The sequence below is a fragment of the Delphinus delphis genome, chromosome 14 (genome assembly GCF_949987515.2).
Source record: "Delphinus delphis chromosome 14, mDelDel1.2, whole genome shotgun sequence".
Taxonomy (NCBI): domain Eukaryota; kingdom Metazoa; phylum Chordata; class Mammalia; order Artiodactyla; family Delphinidae; genus Delphinus; species Delphinus delphis.
In genome coordinates this window covers 34,200,677-34,221,232 of record NC_082696.1, presented here as the reverse complement: position 1 = coordinate 34,221,232, position 20,556 = coordinate 34,200,677, and the positions used below count along the sequence as shown (strand labels likewise).

At 36.6% G+C, this 20,556-nt stretch overlaps 1 protein-coding gene across 1 annotated transcript in view; it reads right to left on the bottom strand.

The window, feature by feature from the left end:
- The window catches only part of THEMIS (thymocyte selection associated), a 160,061-nt gene that overhangs the window by 69,657 nt on the left and 69,848 nt on the right, over positions 1 to 20,556 (bottom strand). Inside the window, exon 4 of the mRNA XM_060030534.1 lies at positions 17,719 to 18,767. Coding sequence (XP_059886517.1) covers positions 17,719 to 18,767 — 1,049 coding nt within the window. The remainder of the gene's footprint in view (positions 1 to 17,718; positions 18,768 to 20,556) is intronic.

The following is a 20,556-nucleotide window of genomic DNA, read 5'->3' as shown; positions in this document are numbered from 1 at the left end:
ATAGTTTATCATTTACAGAGCATCTTAGTACTGGCAAGGCTATGGCAACATGATATTACCCTACACATACAGAGGGATTGTACCACAGACTCACAAAAGCGTGACACTCAGAGATTTGGCTGGCACAGTGGTCCATCCTCCCCTCTGAATAGGGAGAGACTTTTACTCTGGGATATAAGCGAATATGTACAGGAAAGAGAAGTCTCATAATCCCTCTGAAGCAATATACTACCTCTATATTCCAGGACATGGTTGTTCTTCAATTATCCTTTAACCAAGTTTGCCATTGGTCTTTCCTCAGAAAGTCTGGACCCTGTGGTAGCACAATAGCATTCACAGAGAATTGCCTTCCAGTAACCAGATCTAGGGATTGAGGCTAAACAGTCTAGCGACCTTTCCTGATTTATTCTACAACTCTCTATTATTGAATAATAAAAGTTTAGGAGACTAATGTAAAGGGAAAAAAGGTAAAATGCTGTCTTCATCATTATTGACATTTTCATGAAAGAAATCAGTGATATTCATAATTATTGTCTTAGTCTGAACTACATGAACTTTTTTGAGAGTAATCATTTACTGGCAGTAACATGGTACTAAAATATATTTTTAGACTGTAGTATCCTAATTGAAAATAAGTTCTTTTTACATTTTATTCCTATGTCTCTTCTTGAAAAGATACAACAAAAATGATCACGTCAGCAGAGATTTTCCCTTTTTATCACTGAATAGACAATACATTTTTGTATGTTATAAATTCTGTTCAGACAAGTCTACCTCACTTAATCCTCATTACCCTCTACCTGCTTGCCCAGAATATGACAAAATATTAGAGAAATAAAATTGACTATTTATTTTGATATAGTAAAAATATTTTCAAATAAATTTCAAAAGTATAATTAAATGGTCATAATATCTAGGTCACACTGTAGAAACAAAGCTTTGGTATCTTGAGAATTGCTGATGTTAATAATTTGGGCCCACTCAGGGCCATAGTGATTCTTTTAAAGCATAAGTCATATCATACCACATCTCTGCTCCAAACCCTTTGGTGGTTCCCTATCTCAGTCACAGAAAAAAAAGAGTCCTTTCGATAGCCTGTAATAACCTACATGGCCTGACCATCCTGGGTTATGGTTGTTTTTGTTTGTTTGTTGTTTGTTTTGTTTTGTTTTGTTATACCTACATATTCCAACTGATAGACAGTTTGATAAATAATTGAGTATGATTAGCATGTAGTTTAGAAATAAGTCCTAAAGTTATTTAGTTTTGCACTGAAACTACATGAGTTCTGTATATAATTCAAGTGTTTTTCTCTGGTAGATATTTCAAGTGCCTTGAAAATTTGTTCTCTTGTTCAACCCTAGACAAAGACTTATTTAGCATCTTTTGAGGACAGTCATACACTCATTTGAATTATGGCATTTGGTGCACAGACTATGCCAGTCTAACAAAGGAGATATGTATATCAATATTAATTTTAGCAAGTAAAGTAGTAAAATAAAAAATAAAATGCTAAGGAATTCCAAGGAAACTATGGCCAAGATAACTTCATTACTTGGTCTGAACTGGCAAATTCTCCTAAGTAAAGTGAGGAATACCCAGAAACTTAGATCTGCTCTCTCTCAGAGGAAAATAGAACAGAATTAGAGAGTCATTAATCTTATAAAGTTCAAAGAAAAGTTGGTAGCAACGCCAATATACAATCCAAGCGTATTGGCTTACCACAGTCTTTGTTCTTCTGGTTAGCACACAGAACTACAGAAACAGTGCAGATCCAAAGAGGAAAATGGTTTACAACATCCCTCTCTCCAACAATGTGTAGCAACAGCATTTTTATATAAAAACAAATATGTGCTTGCTTCTAAATTTAAGTTACTGATGTACCTCATCACAATGCCTTTTACCTAAAGGAAATAACTTTATTTCAAATCATGAAATTTGCATATAAAACAACTGAAATTGAGCTTTTAGGTGAGGCCATAGTAAGTCCCTTTCGATATGTTAATTTTTAGACATGTGTTATTTTTTAGGATTTTGTCGTTACAATCACCCTGCGATGAAGGTACTATTGCTCTGTTTTGCCAATGATGGAAAAATCAACATGGATTCCATGCAAGGAACAATACAGCAAAAAACTGATAGAGGCATTCATACACTACCTTTCCAGGAGGCATCATGGGAACATAAGAAGCACAGGGGCTCTGCTGACAGGAGAGCAGGAAGAAAGGCTCACCCTGACACTGACTGCAAACTGGGAACCTTGGGCAAGTCTCCTTAGCTATAAAATGGTGATAATGGTACCTATATCACAAAGTTGTGTTATAGGGGTCAAATGAGATGGAATACACAAAACCACTTTGTGTTATTATTATAGTTGCTAGGAAAGACACAACTTGAAAGTTATGTAACATATTTATCGATAACCTAATGTTAGGAAAATTTTGAGAATCATCATTTTGAATTCTTTCTGGCTCTCTCAAAATGCTTCTCATTCTGAACTATTCCCTGAAAAGCCTATGTTGCCAATCAAATCCGAATTACTGCTTACCTCTACAGACCACTCTCTTGAACACTGATTACCTTTTAACCATGACTCAAGATTTAGTTTTCATAATAGGAAATAACAGTTGTACAGAGTGGTCTGGCAGGGCTTTATAGGACAGCTTCAATCAGGCTGACATGTGCTTTTGTTAACCATATTTCCTGTAGCTGCACAGACAATGAGAAATCCACTTCTGTGAGCTGAACCAATTATAACTAAGCAAGTATACTTTTTCCCTGCCCTGGTCATGATGTTAAATGTTTGATTAGGAAGGTCTTGTGCTTTTAGCTAAATGGGAGTAAATTTCTTTCCATCTGCAAGAACAAGCTATTTCTGCCTTTCATTCCATAGCCTCTTAGTGTCTTAATTCTGGTCTCTCAATGCCAAATAAAGTCACAAATGTAACACCCTTGAGATGGGGAAAACAATATTGTTATATTCCTTTGAAAACAAATTAAGTTAGCATCTGGAAGGACTAGGCTGCACCATTGCACAGAAGCAGATGCACTGCATGACCTAGGTGAGAACAAAGACAAGTTACACACAAAGAATGGGTTCTAGTGGGCAACATGGGGATGGAATTGGTAGCCCTAGAAAGGAATCTCAAGAAGGGTGTCAAATACAGGGAAACTTTAAGATGAAGCAGATAAAAAGGTGATGGAGATATTGCTGTATGAATGTCTAATGGAGTGACACAACCACAATAAAACAGGTTTTGGAAGTGCAGGACTGAAATAGGGAAGGGTGGTTCTGAAAAAGGCAGTTCCTGGGAAAATCTTCCCAGAGAAGTACAAAAAGAGAAAAGAGAAAACAGGGGCCAAATCTTACTAAATGCAGAATTAATAAGCCCAAACAGGCCCCATTAAATCAAGCATTCCAGATAAGGGCTTCTCTTATAGGCAATGTCACCAGGGAGACCACCATCCCCCCAAAATACCATAAGCTTATTTTTGGATACTTCAGTTTCTTCTCTTTAAAATTATTTACGAATGGCAAAGCAACCTGTTGATATTTCATGGAACTCAAATGAAGATTTTCAGTTACTTTTAACTCTTTACTGACCAGTGTATAAATATGGAATCAGAGATTTGTAGAATACTTCAGCTCAAAGAAATGGTACTGATTATTTGCTCCAACCTTATTGTACAGTCAAGGATGCTAAGATTATCCCAGATCACATGACAAATTAGTAACAGAGCCAGGACAAGAATCATGTTCTCCTAATTTCCAGATTTTTTTTTTGTTTTTTTAAATCATAGCCATCTAAGATTAAATTTTCAATATTTTAAAAAGAGAATTATGCCCATATAAAGTCCAAGAGAAGAAAATTATGTTATTAAGAGAACCCAGGTAGAAATAAGCTAAATTTAAAAGGTCAGCAGTAGAGAAGTTATAAGATGAAGATTCCTTATTGAAAGTAAGAGGGAAAAATGCAACCCAGAAACATATTTTTGGCTTTGCACTCGAAATACTTCTAGAACTCACCATTTCTTATTACCTCCATTGCTACCACCCTGGTTCAGGACAGCATTATGGAGGCATGTCCCCCAGTTGCTCTCCCTGCTTCCATCCTTGCTCCCTTACTGTCTAACAGCATCACAAAAGTCAGAATGAGTTTAAAATGTTGTCAGTTTATGTCATTCCCCTACTCAATCCTCCAATTGTAGCATGTCCCATGAAAAGTTAAGTGAAAAATTGCTTTATTGTGGTAAGAACACTTAACAAGAGGGCTACCTATTAACATATTTTTAAGTGTATAATACAAAATTGTTGAATATAGGTGCTCCATCATACAGCAGATCTCCAGAACTAATTCATCTTGCTTAACTGAAACTTATGTCCATTGATTAGTAATTCCCATTTTCCCCTCCTTCCACTAGCAACCACCATTCCACTCTTTGATTCTATGAATTTGATTACTTCAGATACTTCATAAATGTAGAATAATGAGGTGCATGTCCTTCTGTGCCTGACATTTCCCTAAGCATAACATTTTTCAGGTCCATCCATGGGCAGTTATTCTCTGAGTTTCAGTTTCCTTGTCTATAAATTAGGAATAAGAGTAACACTCATAGGGACACTTAAAGGATTTAATGAGAATTAATTAGCTATTTGGAATTTAGTAAGTCCCCAATGAATAGTTGTTAAAAAAATAAAAATAATAAAATTCCATTTTCAAAGATTGGGAACTCAGGAAAGAATCAAGTCTTTGCAAACTACAAATTCAGTATGGCTGAAGTGTAAATGTGAGGCAAGGTACGGAGAGGAGGAAGGCTTTAGAAATAAAGATGATAAAAAATTCAAAGGAAAAACACAGAGAGCAGAAGAGTTACTCAGTAAGATTTTCCCTTTACAGTGATCAGTATATCAGTGATTTGTATAATATATTTGAATATAGTGTGACCAGAAATAAAGGTTACTATATTTACTGTAAAAAAAATCTGCATACAAGTGGATGCACTCAGTTCAAACCTGTGTTGTTCGAGAATCAAATGTAGTTAAAAGATGGTCTCAATAATCCATACAAGAAATGATGAAGACCTGAAGTAAGGCGATATTTGTTTAAGAGATATTAAAGAAGTAGAATCTATAAAGTTAATGATTGAAAAGTGGGAAGATGAAAAAAAACAATTGTTCCTAGGTGTCTGGTTTAGGCTACTCAGTAGATGGTAGTGGCATTTGGAAAGATAAGAAATACAGAAGGAGGATTAAATGTGATTAATGTTTTTAAAGACAGTATAGTAGTCATTGTATTGTTCACTAGTATCAGGTTTCCTTCTACTTCCAAGAATAAGGGAAGGTTACACTTTCTCACCCCAATTAGACATGGACTATACTTTTCTTTGGCTAATTAAGTGTGTGCAGTGGATAGAGCTAGAGCTAGAGATCTCTCATCAGTGCCTTATTCCCAGGTCACCATTCTCTAGCTTCCTTTATTTACACAGTGACAACCCGCCATGTTCCAGGAAAGGAGCCTCCATCAGGGAGGTTCCTTAACAGAGGATGCCGTGTTTCAGAAAATTTGCCTTTCACAATTTACAATCCCATGAAACTCTAAGTTATGTACAAATTAAGTACATGGATGATTTCTACAATTTTTTGTGAAGAAAAATAAAAGCATCAATCAGTCGTGGTTTGAATTTTGATTCTAAAATCAGAAGTACTTTCAATGGCATTGAGTCTCTTTAAATATTGTTCATTATTTCTACCTGAAGGGTAATAATCCATGCTTTTGGTCTTGGAAAGTTACACAGTGTTGATGAGCCTTCATCACCTGTAGAATTGAGAGAATAATTTTGGGACTACCTTCACTGGATTTTTGTGAGAATTAAATGAGTCCATACAATGTAAAAAAGTTCAGAATGGTGACTAATTCATTGTAAGCATTTAGTTAATAAAGTTCTCCAATTGTTCATTTTTATGCTTTTTATGTACTGCTTTTGTCCCTTATATGCTGGACTTCCTCACAGAAGTCCATTTTTTTCCTCATGACCTACACACTCTCCAGCTTCATATAATCCTCTCACAGAACTTCATTTACCATTATATTTGCTGACACTTGAATCATCAACGTCAGCCTGGAATTCTTTCCCAAGCTACAGACCGTTGTTAACTTCACACCAGACACCTCATCTCAGACATCTCACAGATATTTCTAACTGAGCATACTTTAAGATAAACTCTCACCTTTTCCCTGCAAAACCATCCTTCTACCTATGTCCTGTGTTCCTGAGTTAATGAATTTCATCACCATCCACTCTGATGCGTATGTCAGAAGTCTGGATATTTTCCTTACACAGTGCCTTTCTTATTCCCTACATTTCAACAATCACACATCTTACAGATAGCATCGCCTAAAATTCTCTTGAATATTTCTCTTTCAATCACAGAGGCAATCATCTTCTATCTCTTATATTAGTACTTTAGCTTTCTAAATGGTCTCCCTGCTTCTATTTGATTGGATTATTTGCTTTATAGTTAGAGTGTTTTTCTAAAATAGACATTTGAATAACTTTATTGAGGTATAATTGATGTTGTCACCATTATAAGTGTACAATTCAATGAATTTAATAAATTTATAGTTGTGCAACTATTCCCACAATCCAGTTTTAGAACTTTTTCATCACCCAGAAAGTTCCCCCATGCTGCCTGTTTGCATTTCATCACTACTCCTACCCCCCATCCTAGGCAACCACTTCTCTGTTTTCTGTCTCTATAAACTTGCCTTTTCTAGATGTTTTGTATCTAAAATAGAAATTTTATTGTATTTCCCAACTGGAAACCCTACAATAGCCTCCATTTTTTCTCTTTAGAATGTCCAAATTCCTTAAAAAACAGAGCAGTTTAGAAAGGACCAGTCTTTTTTTCTTAAATATGGAATACAACTGATTTTGTTTTTCTTCATTTTTTGGTATACTAAAACAATGAAATGCAGTATCTCTTTTTAACAGTTAGGAGGATAAGGAGAAAATGAGTACTAGTTTGTTTCAGTGCTAAGATAAACATTTAAGCTGTGGGTTTCATGGGGCACCAAAGTTTATTGTCAAAGAAGAGGTGAAAGTAACAAAAAAAGTACCTCTTGGAAAAACAGAAAAAAATAAATGATTAAAGGGAGGAAAAATCAGGAATGGTGGGTGACATCTCCAAGAACACGGTAACAAGCCTTAGGAAATTAGCTACGAAGAGAGAGGTCCACAATCATGTAATCACCTGATGGTGGAACCAGGTAATAGATAGGTCTAGTAACATGAAAACTGAGTTCTGTCCATTGGGAAAGCATGGTGTGGCAGGAAAACTAATAAGTCGGTATAGAGAAAGTCTCATTCTCCATCTGAAACAGAGTGATTAAGAAGTGAACTGAACAAATTGTGAACCCTGAGCTAAGAAATTAGGTAATGATCCACCTTTTACGTCTGACCCTCTTTGGTCTTCTACCCTCATATTAATCACTTTTTTGCTACAGCCATTTTAAGCATCTCCTAGATCCTGATAAGGTTATGTCTCCATACTATTGCCAACACAGGATGTTCCTTCTGGCTAGATCACACTAAACATCACTTTACATCTGACTATTCCTACTTGTCTAAACTTACATATTTCAACCCAGACATTAAATATCATTTTCTGAGCTCAATCCCACATTTCAATAGGAAATCTTAATAAGCTGTCTTCCAAATCCCTATACTGGCCCCCTAATAGGACTCTTCTCTCCAGTTTCCATACTGTAATTGTCTGTTTTCCTGTGTCTAATACATTAGACAGAAAGTCCACTGAGCACAGATACTGCATTTCATTCACCTAATGTGGCCCCAGTGCTTATCACAGCAAATGGCACATAACTATGGCTTTGTATCTATGGAACTAAAATAAGTATAAACAATTACAATAATTATTTTTAACATTTAAAAAGAATTATTGATATAAATAATTTAAAAGCATTGTATGTACAATGCACAATTAGAGTAACATTTAAAGAAATGCAAGCCAATAGATTTTTAAATCTTTCTCCTCAATCTTTTATTGCAATTATATAGTTCTAGTTTTCCTCTATGTATCAGTAATGTGCTTTGATTTTTCTTGGCTTATTAAGAATGTTTCCATTATTCTGAGATCCTTTACCCATTAATCCTTATTAGCCTTTTTCCTTTTATAGGTCCATAGCTCCCTTAATGAAGAAAAGGCTTCTTGCTCTCTCTGGATCTGTGTTATCATTGACTTGATGGGAAATTTCAAAATTACTAGTCCTAGACCTAGTCTTAGTTCTAGTTCCTGAAGTTTATTTCAGTTCTAGTTCCTGAAGTTTATTTCAGTCTTAGTTCTAGTTCCTGAAGTCAGTGTTATCACTGACTTGATGGGAAATTTCAGAATTACTAGTCCTAGTCCTAGTCTTAGTTCTAGTTCCTGAAGTTTATTTCAGCTAAACCTGAATTGTTACTGAAGAACATTCTGCTGATGCTGGAAATGGCCTTAGACCTTCCCTAAAATTCTAACTTCTCAGATAATTCAAGGTATTCTCCAGCTTTTTCCCATTACTGGATCAGAAAAAAAAAAAAATCCTGAGCACAATAAACCCACATTTACAAGAATAACATGCTAGAAGGAACCGTCTTTTTTTATGTCATCACTTTCCTGACATTTGACATCTTCTAGAGTATGTGAAAAGTGTTAACTGCTATAGACCAGACACACTGTTATAGGCTGGCATCTCTCAAAGACTGAACTTTCCTTAAAAGATGACATCCAAGCACATTTAAATAGATTTTTTAAAAAACAGATCATTTCCAGTTGCTTTCCTTAATAAATCCTTATACATGACTAATTCTACTGAGCATTCTATATGTATAAAATGAGAAATTTGTGAGTATAGATGGGAACTTAAAAAGTGAGCATGGATAGAGAAGAGGTTAAGGATTGTGTTCCAAGGCACTTGAACATTTAGATATGAGGAAGAACAGAGGAAGAAGCAGCAAGAAGTTCAAAAGAAAATTCAACCAGTGCAGCATAAGGAAACCAGGAGGGCATGATTTCCCAGAAGACAAAGAAACAATTTCATAAAGTAGGGGGTATCCAACTGTGCCATTTACTGCTTAGTATCTAAATAATATGAGAACTAAGGATTGACCATAAAATTTGGCAACCCAAGTGTCACTTGTAACCATGACAATTACATACTTCTCAGCCTCAATTACCTCCCCTGCAAAAAATAACAGGACCCATTTCATGAAGCAGTGTGAAGGATTAAATAAGACAATAATACCTGTAAGCACCTAGCATAATATCAGCAACAGAGGAAGAGCTCAGTAATGGGCAGGAGGGTTTTAAATTACTGATACAGCCCGAAGCTGTCTGTATCATAGACCTTGCAAAATTTTATTGAACACAGGATGCCTGACAACCCTGTGAGAGAGAATTTGGCTGGAGAAGAGTCCAGTGTGAATGGAAAAAGCAGAAATGATTACAGCTCAGGGAAGAAGCTGGAACCAGAGACAATGAGGAGAAAAATAGCTTGTGTAGGGCAATTCCTATCCTTGCACAGCAAATAAAGGAACACACCTCTTATGACTTTGTGTTTTATCCTATCTCACAACTGGTAATTGCATACCTTTTAAACATTAGTTAATATTTGGAAAACATTTGAAAACAACAAACTTCCCTTAAGGACAAACGGTATGTAAAGCTTAGTCATCTAAATAAGCACAATATCACAAGTTAAAATTCCATTCTTATCTCTTACACTATATATTGTCTACCTCCATAATTTTACAATCAGCCCTTTTACATTTTGTATCTGCATAAATAATGATAGACTTATTATACAGTTCTTGTGGTCTTTGATATATAAAATTATTCCATTTTGGCTAATTTTTTAGTCAATGGCCTTCTGATTTTGTAAGATTTCTCCTAATTTTTTCCTCTCCTCATCAGATTTAAAATTAGCTATGTACTTGGTTCATAGTAAAAGTCGTAAGCGATGGCATGTCTTACAAAATAACTAAAAGCAATTTGCGTTATTAGAAGTGTTTTTCATCATGATCAGCATGACCAGGACATCATGATCATATTAAAGTTAGAGTCTGGATGAAGTATAATGAAAAATAATTTAATGCTGTAAAAGGCTGGTTGAAAGTTTGCCCTCAAATAATGCATTTGTGTGAATGATTTCTTTCTCTATAAATTTTTTGAAAAAAATACTAATTTTTGGAAGCTTATCTTATGCATTCTTTCAGAACCATCTTACGCTCATTTTCTATCTTAACATTTACACAGGAAATTTGGTTTGCAGAGCAAAGCATATGTTCTCATTTATGTAGGTCTGACATCAGTGATTAAAAGTCATGGTTGACTTGCAAGAAACGTATTTGCTCAAATATATAGCTTATGTCTTCTTAATTTATTTCGAGGCAAGGTTTTTATTCTAAAATAAATTCAGAACCGATAAGTATAGTAATGAAAAACTCAGATAAATCAGTTTTGGAAACTGCAAAACCAGTTGGAACTTACCTTCTCTAGCTTTCTCCAATTACTCTTTGGATTTTTAAAAAAATTTTAAAGAAAATGAAGGTAGTGAGCTCAAAAAACAGCAGTTAAATATCTAGTGAGCCCACACTCATCTCAAAGATTCTAGACACTAAAATCACTATAGGGATTATAGGAAGTTGGAAAGTCAAATGCCCTCCTTTCATACATACTGTGCAACGAACATTCCAAACTGCTGAGTCTTCTGTTATGGCTGCTCATTTCTAAACAGGTTATGGACATTTAAGAAAGTGAAAACTATTCTAACCTTTGTAAAGGCCAAAAATTAAATGTGAAATGATTTACTCCAAATTTCATTCAATGATTTTGCAAATCCACTGGAAAAATAAATACTTTTTAATTTATATTTTTTGTGGAACCAAAAAGTAATACTAACACTGAAAATATAATAATCACATATTTGGTGGTATTTTAGTTCTTGACTCCAAAGATGGGAGAGAGAAGCAAGGAACAATATTAACTAATGTTTTTCATCAGCCCTTCCTCACTCCCCCAGTGAGAGCATTCTCAGTTGGTAAAAAGCTCAAAGACGGGTAAATTCTTGATTCATTCAAGTATTTCCAAGCAGGAGTGTATTTCAACCACCCCAGAATGGAAACAATGTTCTCTGGACAAAAGCTCTTTAGAGAAAATAAATTTTTTATAAGTTTGATAGCTTGTTCACTTAATGCTTGTAATTCCCTTAAAATCAGGCAATATTTTCTAATGTCTTACTTTAACCAATTATTTTTCATTTAAAACTCATCTAAACCATTCTTCGGCTATTCAGTTAGAAGTATTAAGGTAGTACATGTCATAACTAGAGTAAAAGTTTGAAAGTTCTGATTACCTTCCCACTTCCAAAAGCACAAAAAGAACTTATAAATATTCTGTGTTTCCCATTGGGCACAGATTTCTACCTGCAAGGTTTCAGTTGGAACTTGAGTTTGGCTAATTTTCAACTCAGCACTTCCTTTATTTATCCTTTGCCTGTTTCTCCCATCTTTTTCATTTCTTCCTACTATAGCTGGTTGTTTACAAGCTAATGCCATTTACTAGACCACAAGCCACAGGCAATTCAAAAATCATGATGTAGTAATCTGCCTTAAGAACAGCTTAAATACCTGCTAAAGTATGCTAAAATTGTATCTCAAAGTTAAAATTTGTCTTTTTAAAGTAAGATCATAGATTCCCTTAACTTTCCTTGTTATTTGGATTTAAACCCCCAATTTTTTAAGTATGTCTATGTTTCACATTCTTTGCCTTTGGTCTTTGAAAATGGCTGAAATGTTAATTTTCTCTATTCACAGGGAAACAGACTTTCAGCTTCTATGTTAGACCAAGAGGACACACCAAGAATAGACTGGCATCAGTCTTCAGAATTGCAAAGTTGGTAACAAATCCAAACATGCTTAATGTCTTTACACCACATCAGGTTAACAGAAACAAAAACAAATCACACCCTTTGGGACTATATGCTATAGACAACAAATGAGTGGATGTCTCTAAAGATCTAGATTTAGCCTAGGAGTGTGGGTATCTTTACCACTTTTCAGCCACTCTGTCACACCAGATCAGAAATGAGTCTTAGCACCCAGCAGCAGCTGCTGAAGTGTTCTCTCTCTGCACTTTCCAGAAACTATTGCTTTCCTTCTGCCTTTTTCAGCTCTCACTCTAATTCTGGTACAAGGGTTGTTTTCTGCTCAATTCACAGTACCTTCCCATAACTGCCTCCCATGCTCTTTGCCTTAATGTCTCCCATGGGTGTTCTTCGACAAAATCTAGAAATTCCGGCAGCAAAGTGGACACCTGGGCATTAAATGGCCAGAGTTAGTGAAATGCAAGATTTCTGGTCCCAGATGCAGTCTCCGAAGGAGTGGAATATCTCATCTTTCAACCAAAGGTTTGTTTTTCTATCTGGTTATAGACTTTTTCATGAGAATGCAGAAGTTACATTTCTCCTGTGTGGCACTCAGAAGTCATAGCCATATATATCCACGACAGGCAAAAACCCCAGCGAGAATATGCTCTTTCAAACTATCTGAAACTAATTCTGACACAGAAACAAACCACCAGGGAAGGAGTGTTTACCCCACAACATTGCTATTTAGAACAGAATTTTAGGCCCAGCCTCATTTATTTAGTCATTTTATAATATTGTTTTCATCTGATCAAGTATCAGAATGCACAAATCTTAAAGGTACTATTTTTACATTGTTATAAGCCTAAGAGGAAATTTGAAGGGTCTCTTGGTACATTCTCATCCCTTTTTTTTAGACTTCATACATTATTTTCCCAAACCGTTAACGAGCACATTTAAAAAACAAGAATAAAATCCCTCAATGTCAAACTTCATGGGCCTGGAAGTGTGCAGTCAATTCTGTTGAAATCCATCCCCCATCTCATCTGCCCCTGCTTATATCCAAACCACAATTCTCAAATTTCTACTACAGTTGTCTTTTTCTTATTTAGGTATTAGAGAACAGTTGACAATCTTACCTTGGAAAACAATTCTTTCTATTTATCCTAGTTCCAACAACCTGTCCTCAGATAGTCTTAATTTCTAAACTTCTTAGGTGAATGTGTAGGGCTCATAACCGACAATGGCTACCTACTACAAGTGAATTTGTCTAACACTGAGTACATTTAGTTTCTTAATTAGACAGCCCGTACAACTATCCAGTTGTGAAATGCAAGAAATGATCTAGTAAAGCTAATGACACTAGGAAGACAAAAGTAAACTACATAATGAAGTATCTGATATTCTTCTCTACATATGTAATAAGGTATTTTAATAAGCTAAGTCAGTTTGAATAGTTAAACCCTGAATAACCGTCACAAATTGTTCTCTGAATTTAAAGCAATATTCCATATACAATCCAAAACCTTAGAGGCTGGTTTTCAGTGGCTGCTTCCTGCCTGCAAAGTGCTAAAAAAAGTCTTATCCAACCACTTCAAATGCATACATAAATAGAAGAGCTTTAATGTAGATATCAGAAGAAATATAAAAGAAATATATAAAAGGATGACATTGTGATCATAAGAAATGGTTGGTTGCAAGACTTTTCGAGTACACTATGCAGAAACTGACAGGGCATCTGTTTAAATTTCAAAAACGATCTACTAAGTGGAGTCCTACCTTCATGGTGAGAAAAATTGTTGAAAATAAGGAGGTCAGTAGGTCTGCACACAGGTAAATTATAGCATCCTCTGACATTTTGACTGATTTCAGAGAAAATATAGCTCTTTATCGACCACACCAGAAATTATGAAACTTATCATAAACAAAGAATCATAGATTCTCAATCAATTGATAAACTTTTAACCAAGCAGGAACCTCCTGACACCATTACTGGCCTAGGGTTTCCTAGCTTCTGCTGAACCCTCTTCAGGGATAAGAAATAAGTTCCAACATATTACTCCAAAATTGTCCTCCCTTTCACTCTCAGCTAGTGTTGTAATGGAAAATAAGAACGCAATCTTTGCCACAAAATAGCTCTTTAAATGTATAAAATAACTAATATCATCTAGTACCAAGTCATTCAAGTTTAGACTCTCACTCAGTTCCCTAAACCATTTACAGAAGGAAATGGCTCCTGGACTTTTTAACGTCTTAACAAACAACTCTTAATATCTTAACAAAGTTCAGGTAATCAATATTCTTTAGGAGTGGGACGCAGAGCTAGACACAAGAATCCATACAGGGCCTGAAAAATAAACAAGTAGTTCGGAATTATTTAGTTGATCTGGAATCCTACATGTATGAATTTAGTCAAAGATTGCATTTGTTTTCTTTTAGTAGCTGGAGATAATAGGAAATATATGTATTGGTCTCTGGCCCTGGTTCCTGGCACCGTGCTACTGAAGCCCTTGTAACTTCCTAAATGATAAGAGCACTAGGAACATCTTCTCTTTTAATATTTGGTCTTTGACCCCAGCTTCTAATAAAGGGCTCCTAAATCTCCTGGAATTTCCTGGGTGATAGGAGTGTCTTTTGTTCTAACAAGGCGACTCTGGGTGGGCTCCCGGATGGCTCCTGGATTGGGGCTGGTCACCAGAAACACTAAGCCATAATTAGAAGCTTGGAATTTTCAGCCCCAATCCCCATTCTCCAGAGAGGGGAGAAGGACTGGAAAAGGAGTTAATAATCGATCATGCTTACATGAGGAAACTTCCATAAAATTCCCAGAAGTACACAGTTCAGAGAACTTTCAGGTTAGTGGACGCATCCACACACCAGGGGGGTGGTGTATCCTAACTCTATGGGACAGAAGTTCCTGAGCTCTCGGGACCCTTCCAGACCTCACCCTTCAAGTGTCTTTATCTGACTGTTCATCTGTATTCTGTATCATATCCTTTAACTGGTAAATGTAAGTAGGTGTTTCCCTGAGTTCTGGGAGCCACTCTAGCAAATTAATGGAACCTGAGGAGGGGGTCCTGGGGACCTCTGATTTGCAGCCAAGTCAGACAGAGGCTGTCGGTAACCTGAGGACCTACTACTTACAATTGGCATCTGAAGTGGGGAGCAGTCGTGCGGGACTGAGCTCTTAACCTGTGGGACTGAGCTCTTAACCTGTGGGATCTGATGTTATCTCCAGGTAGATAGTGTCTGAATTGAGTTAAGTAACTGCAGGACACCCAACTGGTGTCAAAGAATCGCTTGCTGAGGGAAAATTTCCATGCATCTGGTGTCGGAGGTGTTGTGAGTGTGGCAGTAGTGTGAGAGTAAAGGAGAAACATAGGAGGAGGACTGAAGGTTTTTCCAAGCAGTAACCTAGATGAAACGTTGCTGTTTTGTGAGTTTCTCTAATAAAACGCGTAGATCATTTTCATTTGACATTCTTTCAAAGGGCATTTTAAATTTATTAAATTTATTGTTTTCTACAAATGGTTTCTTAGAAGTTTAGGATTTTTGATCTATCCCTTTCTGATTGTAATAGGCATCTACTTTTTTATATCTCCAGACCTTCACATACTGTTATTTGAGACATATTTCTATTATTTGAGACAACTAGTCCTTATTCCCTTCCCCACCAATCCTGGCTGTAGCTGGGGCAGCCAATGAATTGATTGAACCAAGAGATGGGCATGTGATCCAAAGTCCTTCCCTTTTTAAAAATTGGAACTAAACAAAGAGATTATGTTCTTCTCTAGTGATGAAACTACAAGATGCAGGAACTGTCAGAAGTAATGTCCAATGTGTGATGAAAAGGAAGACCCACTCTGTCTGTGTTCTAGATCCTGTTTCCAGTTGTCCCTGAAGCCTAGCTCTATACCCTGAGGTTCTCCAAGGGTACCTGAGCTACTACTTTCATTAAAAGGAAAAAGGGAAAAAGAGCCACTTTGCCGGCAAAACAAGTCCTAACTTAAATACAGATTTTTCTATCTAAAGTTTTTATTTATTCCTCCCTCCCAATTTTATGTCCTATGTTAGCTTTCTACTGTTGCTGTAACATAAACTTGGTGCCTTAAACAATATGAATTTATTGTCTTGGAGTTTTGTAAGTCAGAAATTCAACAGGAGTCTCATTGACTAAAAGTAAGGTGTTAGCAGAGCTGTGCTCCTTTCTGGAGGCTCTAGGGAAGAAAGCTTCCTTGTCTTTCTAGCTACTAGAGACCATCTTCATTCCTTGGCTCAATGATCCTTTCCTCCATCTTCAAAGGTAGCAATGCTGCATCTCTTTAAAATTCTTCTGTAGTCACATCTTTCTCTGACCCTGACCTTAAGTGAGAAAGATATTTTAAGGACTCTTGTGATTAACTTGGACCTACCTGAATAATCCAGGATAATCTCATCTCAAGGTCCTTAATTTTAAGTACATGTGCAAAGTCTCTTTTACTAACCAATGTAGCATATTCACAGTTCTGGAGGCTTAGGTATAGACACCTTGGGTGGGGGTGAGAGGATGGGGGTAGAGGGATGGGACATTATTCTGCTTCCCACTAAAAATGACAACAGCACTCCATCTCTCACATCATTCAATTCAGTAATAAAAATATATTAAACAGGAGAAGCCAGGCACTCTGCATATTAATAGCAGCCTGTTAATCAACATTATTTGGAAACAGTTGTTTAGTTTAGTTTCAAAATGACTCCTTCAAAATTGATTTTTCTGGAAAGGAAATTTCTGCTGGTTTTATCTTTTCCTGAGATTGAGTTTGAAGATGTTTACTGGATTTCCCCAGCATACAATCAGAATTCAATCTTTGAAATGTAGAATTAAATGTATTTCCATACCCACATCCTTGAAGCCTGAGGCTGCTATCATTCCTGAGTATAGAGAGTAAACACAGCATCTCTCTTTGTTTTACTAATTGCTTTGTTTCCCCAAGCTGCTCGCACAACATCTGCCAGGGCAGAATGCACTATTTCCACACACCAGAGAACCACTGCCTGCCAGATAAACTACTTAAGCTCCGTGGTGTAAGGGCAAGTGCTTTCCAGGCACTCAGCAGGGAGTTTTCAAGAGGCAAAAACTTTAAGCAGAAATGAAGCTGAAACGCCTCCCCTCCCATCTTTAGAGTGGTTATGGAGTTGTGGATTCTGCGATGATCTCATACTGCCTGCAATTTTATTGATTTTGTTTTTCAATAGAACTGTTAAAGATGACAGTTCTCAGACAGGCAGAATGTGGGCAGATGCCCATGTTCTCACACAGTTCTGCCAAGATATTTTTACATCTTTCCACACATAAAACGAAATGAAGACATGTGTTATAGATGCATGCTCCTGGTACCCCCGCCCCCAGAAGAAGGGAGTTGATTGTGTGCTTGTTTCCTGGATGAAGTATTAAAACAACTCTACCTAGAAAAAAGTGAACAGCACTTCCAAAACAAAAGAGGTTTGCTTCTGAGGCACCTTATAAGCCATTCCTAATTACCAAAACACACTGAAACAGCAGTTTGTAATCATGTGTCATCCCTGCTAGTTCTAATTCCTAAACTTCTTGTCACATCTACTGGTTAAGCATCAAAATACAAAACGCTGTAACAGCTTAGGCTCTGTTGATGTTCAATCATCTACTGTGCACCAGAAAGGCTCATTTCAAACATGGCATGAAAGGAAGAAAAGTAAGCAAAAACCAGACTCAGAAGAGACTTGAAATAACTTGCCCCCAGAAAAACACTCAAGGGGAAAAACTGCAAAATCATAGCCTTACCTTGGGAGACTTGGGCAGACCCACTGTCTTTTCTTCTGCTAAGTTGAGCAGGCTTAACTTTGTTTCCTCCACGGAGGGATGTTTGGGAGGGCGAGGTGGGGGGTACGAGAAAGAGTTTTCATATCTCCGCATCATATAATACTGTTCTTCAGGGATCTCTTCAACCAGAGTCTTGACTAGAAATGATCCTGGATCCCCAGACAAATTATTAACTAACTGAACAGTCATATTCACGCGGCCAGCAGGAATTTCCCAGCACTCCTTGGGGTTGGCAAAGTCACTTATGAGTAGATAAGAGTCTGTGATAGCTTCCTCCAGCCGTAATCCTGGTGTAGCGGCCAAAATGTCTTCTTCAGTGAAAAGATCTCTCACAGAAACCTTCACATTGAAGGGCAAGTGGAACTGTGCACAGAGCTCAGAAATCTGGTACTGCTTCTTATCATGAATCACTTCTACAAAATCTCCTTCCATGTACAAAGGGAGCAGTGCTGCCTCATAGGATTTTTTGAGGATTTTTTCACAAGCCAGAACGTTCACCACTTTTTTGATCCCTTCACAGAGGACTTCCGTCGTCTGTGAGTGTTGCACTAGAAACTGGTCCCCGGCAGATACAGATGACAGCTCGTCATGGGGGGAATGAAAGGCTTTGGTGGCCACCACGTGGAGAGGCTCCTTTTCACTCTTTGCTATCCCAAGGTCATAGGGGGTTGGGAACTCCCGAGGTCGCCGCTTGAATTTGCCTTTATAGCTAGGGGGGATCAAGAAGTGTCTTTTAGGAAAATTGCTTCTAATTTCTGAAGCTAAGATCCTTGATGCCTGGCACTTTTTGTGGATCACAATGGTTTTCCCAGGTTGTAAAACGTTTCTGGGTAGCTGGTTTCCTTGGGGCGCTTCTATGACTTCAGCCACTACGGGGAACTCTTTACTGGTCATTTCAAAAAGATCTTGTGTAGATAACAGCTGAAGAAACCAGTTGGAATCATAACTGTCTGTAATGTCTTTGACTTCAACATCTAGACTGGGGAGGATACGGACTATATCCTTTCTAACTGGAAAACAAAAAGACATTTTGTGTATCAAAATGTTGCTCTGAAGTAGTATTAAAATCACTCCAGGGGTACCATAAATAAATTTCATTAAAAAAAATCTCAGATGCTCATGATATAACATTTCTTATGTATGACTTTCCTTTTTTAAATTTAAAAATGAAATCGATGGTAAATAAAAACAATACCCATAAATCTGCCTGATTTTAGAAATAGACATTAACCAGTATCTTGGAGCCCCACAAACCTCACCAAAATCACATCCTCCTCACTGCAACCTAAGAGTAATCATTCTCCTGATTTTGGTGTTAACCATTCCCTTGCTTTTCTTTGTAGTTTTATCACACATAACATACATGAATATATGTACACGTGTTTAAATGTATATGTGTGTGTTTTTCCAGAAAATTTATTATATCATTTTAGGTCATGCTTTTGAGGTCCAGATATTGTACATAAAATTATCTTAGAAGAAAGTTTGGGTACTCCAAGTAAGACTCTTCCTGCATAAGGCCCAAGACACATTCTATATACAAATTCTATCCTGTGGGATATAACCGTATTGCAAAATCTTGGGATATAAAGTACTCAAGATTAATATATGGAAATGGATATCAAAATGCAGTCTTTTTCCAATGTGAAAACTATTTCTTTCTCTGCTGGTGCTATATTAACATCTAGTTAGAAAAGGAGTGGCATAGGATGGGTTACAGTCAAAGGAGCCACTCAGGAGCCCTAGATTTGCTGGTAGAGTGCTTACCAGTGTATTCTTTGCCTAATGTGTCCCTGGGGACTAATGAATCTCTGTATTCTTTCCAAGAGCCCACTGTCTCAGAAGTCTTTCTTTGAGACTACAGAGACACTTAAAATATTGTCCTGAAATCCTCTGCTCTCCATATACTGTCCCACATAGTATCCTTATAAATGGTCTTGCATTTAAAAATAAAGTTATATGTTAATATCAACAGGATTTTATAATGGTTTATATTTTCTTGACATTTTCCTAACACTTAATGTTTTATAGCCTTTTCACAATCTACCATTGTTTCCCAGTACATCTAGCCACCCGTCTGTCAATATTCTTTCTTCCCTGTATGCTTTTGAAAATTAATAATTTGGAAGATTTAGAAGACAGAATGTTTCTCTTACAAAACATTACCTATATTATTACATTTTATATTACTGTTTATGCAGCCTCTGAAAACTATAATTTGTGTCATATTACTTGCACATGCTGTGTAACAGAGTTCCTAAAAACACAGTATGAAATTGCATTATTTTATTCTCTTGAACATAAAATAGAGAAAAGAAAAAAACCGACGGTTGCCTATAGGCTGAAGTTCAATAAAAATTATAAAGATTCTCCATTAAAAAAAGAACGGAGGGGGAACGCTAAAAAAAAACCTTTACCAGTTCATTTTATAAAGTTTAGCAAACCCAAACCTTTGAGATTGTTGCCACAGGTTTCCCTGAACCCCAAGGTAATTTTAGAAACTTTAAAATCACACTTATTTGAATCAAAAGGAACGGTGTTTAAGAATTGTAGAGCTAGGACTAGATGGGTTCATAGACTCAGAACATTTCTCAAGTTGAGGGAACAACTTGACACTGGTAGAATAGATGCCATTAAGGACTTTCTGAGGGCTTTAAATTGACCATAGGGACCCTAATGCAAGCTAGATCCCAGTCTGTATTTCAGTACAATGGGTTTGGTGGGGAAAGAATTGTCTTAATAACTTAGGACAACTTTATTGCCAGAGAAAGCCTCCGGGCCAGGCTATCTAACTTCTGT